We start from the raw sequence: 2,953 nt of genomic DNA, 5'->3' as shown, positions 1-2,953 counted from the left end.
AAAAAAAAGAAAAGAAAATAATATTTCGAATCCTTTCTTGAGAAGAAAAAAAGAAAACCCTAAGATGACAATTTTCCATTTAAGCCATTAAACCACTCCAGTCACATGGTTTTATTCAAGAAAGGATGTCAAAGGTGCATCCCTAAACACTGAAAAGCTACTATGAAGTAACTACCATAGCATCCAACAAAATATTTCTTGTGCTGCAGTAAAAGAGAATATGAGATGGATAATTCATTAATTCAGTGGCACATGTAAGTTAAGCCCAAGGAAGCTATAAGAAGTGGTTCTTTTTTCAAAAATATTTCTATAAAAGGTGAATAGAAAATAGAATGGTGAGGAATGGTATAGTATAAATGCTGAGAAGAGCTTTCTCTGATTTCAATATTAGTAATTACAATGATGACCTCAGTCTGCACTATTCCTACATCAGATGAAACAAAAATTGCCTAAATTTGACAGGAACCAATATTTAAATACAACTCCAATGGAAAGGTGACCATCCAGCATCCACTAGGTGGTGCTGCAAATACTAGGCAACAAGTGGCACTGGCCACAAAGGATCAATGTTGAATGTCTTGGTCCTTTATGCTGCAAGGATTTCCACTTGCCATCAAGCTAGGTTTCTGAGTAATAAATGGCTCAATTTCATACTGAATTCTCAGAGCAGCTGTGGAAAACACTGTTCCTCACAGAGCAACCTCTCAGTTCTATTATGCCAGATACCAGAACCAATAGCAGACTAATCCTTCTGACCTGGCACTACAGTTAGATAAGGGTATGATGTGCAGGTCTTACAACTTTTTTATTTTATTACTTTTAAGATTTATGTTTTGATTGCCTATGTGTTTAGGAAAAACCACAAAGGGGAAAAAACAGCTACGTGCATGTGCATGGAACTATTTATTTCTGTAGATCTCTTAACAAAAGAGTAAGAGATTAAGCATATTTTGAATAAAACATCACAAGAAAAAAAATTTATAAACAGTGTCACCTTACATGTTAACAAATGGTTATAATGTATAAAACTTACATGGGTACTTGTACATATCATCCCACACAATTTTTTTTTATATTTTTCTAAGGAGGAGGATGTTAAAAGTAATAGGAAGTATAAATTAGGAAAATAAATGAGAAAAAAGTATAACTGGATTACTGTCAGACATAAATGTCCACAAAATAATGAAAGCATATTACAAACACTAAATATGAGTACTGAGGCAATCATTCCACCAACAATAACCACAAAGTTTGTTAAAGGTCCAGAAAACGAGAATTCTTCACTACTATATACAACTCAAATGCTATTATAAAACTCATTAATAATTCAAGAGTCCTCCAAATTAGAAAAGATGTCTGAGAAAAAACATCTCTAAAGGACACTAATGCTAACCAGTTTGTAAGTGTAGGGACTGGCTGAGTTCAAGATTAGTTTCTCAGCAAACAAGAGGAATGTTCACTTATTCTTAGTATAAACAAATCTAAGGTAATAAATGTATTAGTTTCTCTAAAAATGCAATAGGTCAAGAGAAGGTAAATACATAAAAATGAAGCATGTCACATACAGAAGGGGTTTATAGCTTGACTATTCTTAATAAAATATACACAAGTTCCCAACTAGATAAAATATACACCTATTAGTAAATTTAATCTGCTCAAAGATGATTTTCCTTTGAATAATAAACATCTGGCACCTGACATTCCAACACTTTAAGTATAAATAAACATATATATTACAATATTAAGACTTTATGTGAAATGTATGATAGTATTAGCATCTTTTTCTCCTTATAAAAATTCCTATACACCATGTAGCAATAAAAAAGAGTATTTGTTTTTAACCCCTGGATCTTCAATGATTAATTTAGGTAAGTTTTTCAGCCCTGACATGCAGGTAAATAGTAATATATCAAGCAACATACATATCTAGGTAGATACAACCTCGAAGGGAACAAAATGCTCAAAAATGAAGACCATCTAAACTAACTGATCAGCTTAACATTCTCCTTGGACACTACGCTCCTTTATCCACTTTAACAATTACAGAGACCATCAACACCCTAAAGGAAAAGGTGAAAATATTATTCACACACATATGAAGACAACCCAGTTTCATCTATAGAAGTTCACCAGCAATCTTGAACTTACTACATGTCAGAGGGAGAAGCTTAAAGTGAAGCTCTTTGACCTACTTTGAAAATAACTTACAAGAAAGTAGTATACAGCCTGATTACTCAGTATAAAAACTCCCTTAAAGTGGTTGTCTTTAGAAACTAAATGATATATAGGAGAAAGGAGACAACTTTGTACAGACAAATAGAAATATAAGAGTATTGTAGACTTGTTCTTTATAATCAAGTACAGGAGATCCTAGAAAATCTAAGCTTTACCTTTCTAACTGCTGTCCCATTAATCACAGACAAATAATCTCCACTGTTCCTATATACCCTACTCCCTTAGATCCTTTCTATGTCATTTGTGCTTTGCTTTTTCAAGTTACCCTAACAAGATATATTATAGCCCCATATGATTTACACAGATTTACACAGATGTCCAAAAGAACATAATTTTACTCACCTTTAATCGTCTCACCATCTCCTCTTTAGATATTTTATCAGAGATTTCCTTGACCCCAGGCGGATATGTAATTTTTCCATCATTGGTCCTAGTCTTTGAGTGAGCCATGACAGAAATATTTCTACCCCTAAAACAAGAAAACTATTAAATGTAAACCAAAAAACAGATATAAGCATTCTTAACAAACATGAATGGTAACCTTCCCCACCAACCAAAATTTATAACTACATCCTAATTATAGTAATTTACTTTACCATTTAATGAAAATCACTATACTGAACATTTCCCAAAATTATTTTTAGAAAAACAAAACTTATTTTTACTTTTATTTCCTCAGTGGCAAGCTATGCTATTTTTCCCTAACCCTCCAACCTAT

General features: G+C 32.6%; 1 protein-coding gene across 3 annotated transcripts in view; it reads right to left on the bottom strand.

The window, feature by feature from the left end:
* The window catches only part of LOC108310797 (sister chromatid cohesion protein PDS5 homolog B), a 167,556-nt gene that overhangs the window by 108,287 nt on the left and 56,316 nt on the right, over positions 1-2,953 (bottom strand). For all 3 annotated transcript variants that reach the window (XM_017537947.2, XM_037741809.1, XM_037741810.1), the window contains one exon: positions 2,578-2,704. In XM_017537947.2, the coding sequence (XP_017393436.1) occupies positions 2,578-2,685 (108 nt within the window). In that variant the 5' untranslated portion in view covers positions 2,686-2,704. The remainder of the gene's footprint in view (positions 1-2,577; positions 2,705-2,953) is intronic.

Source organism: Cebus imitator, unplaced genomic scaffold (genome assembly GCF_001604975.1).
Source record: "Cebus imitator isolate Cc_AM_T3 unplaced genomic scaffold, Cebus_imitator-1.0 Scaffold108, whole genome shotgun sequence".
Taxonomy (NCBI): domain Eukaryota; kingdom Metazoa; phylum Chordata; class Mammalia; order Primates; family Cebidae; genus Cebus; species Cebus imitator.
Note: the sequence above shows the minus strand (reverse complement) of the source record. Positions and strands in the feature narration are given on the sequence as shown.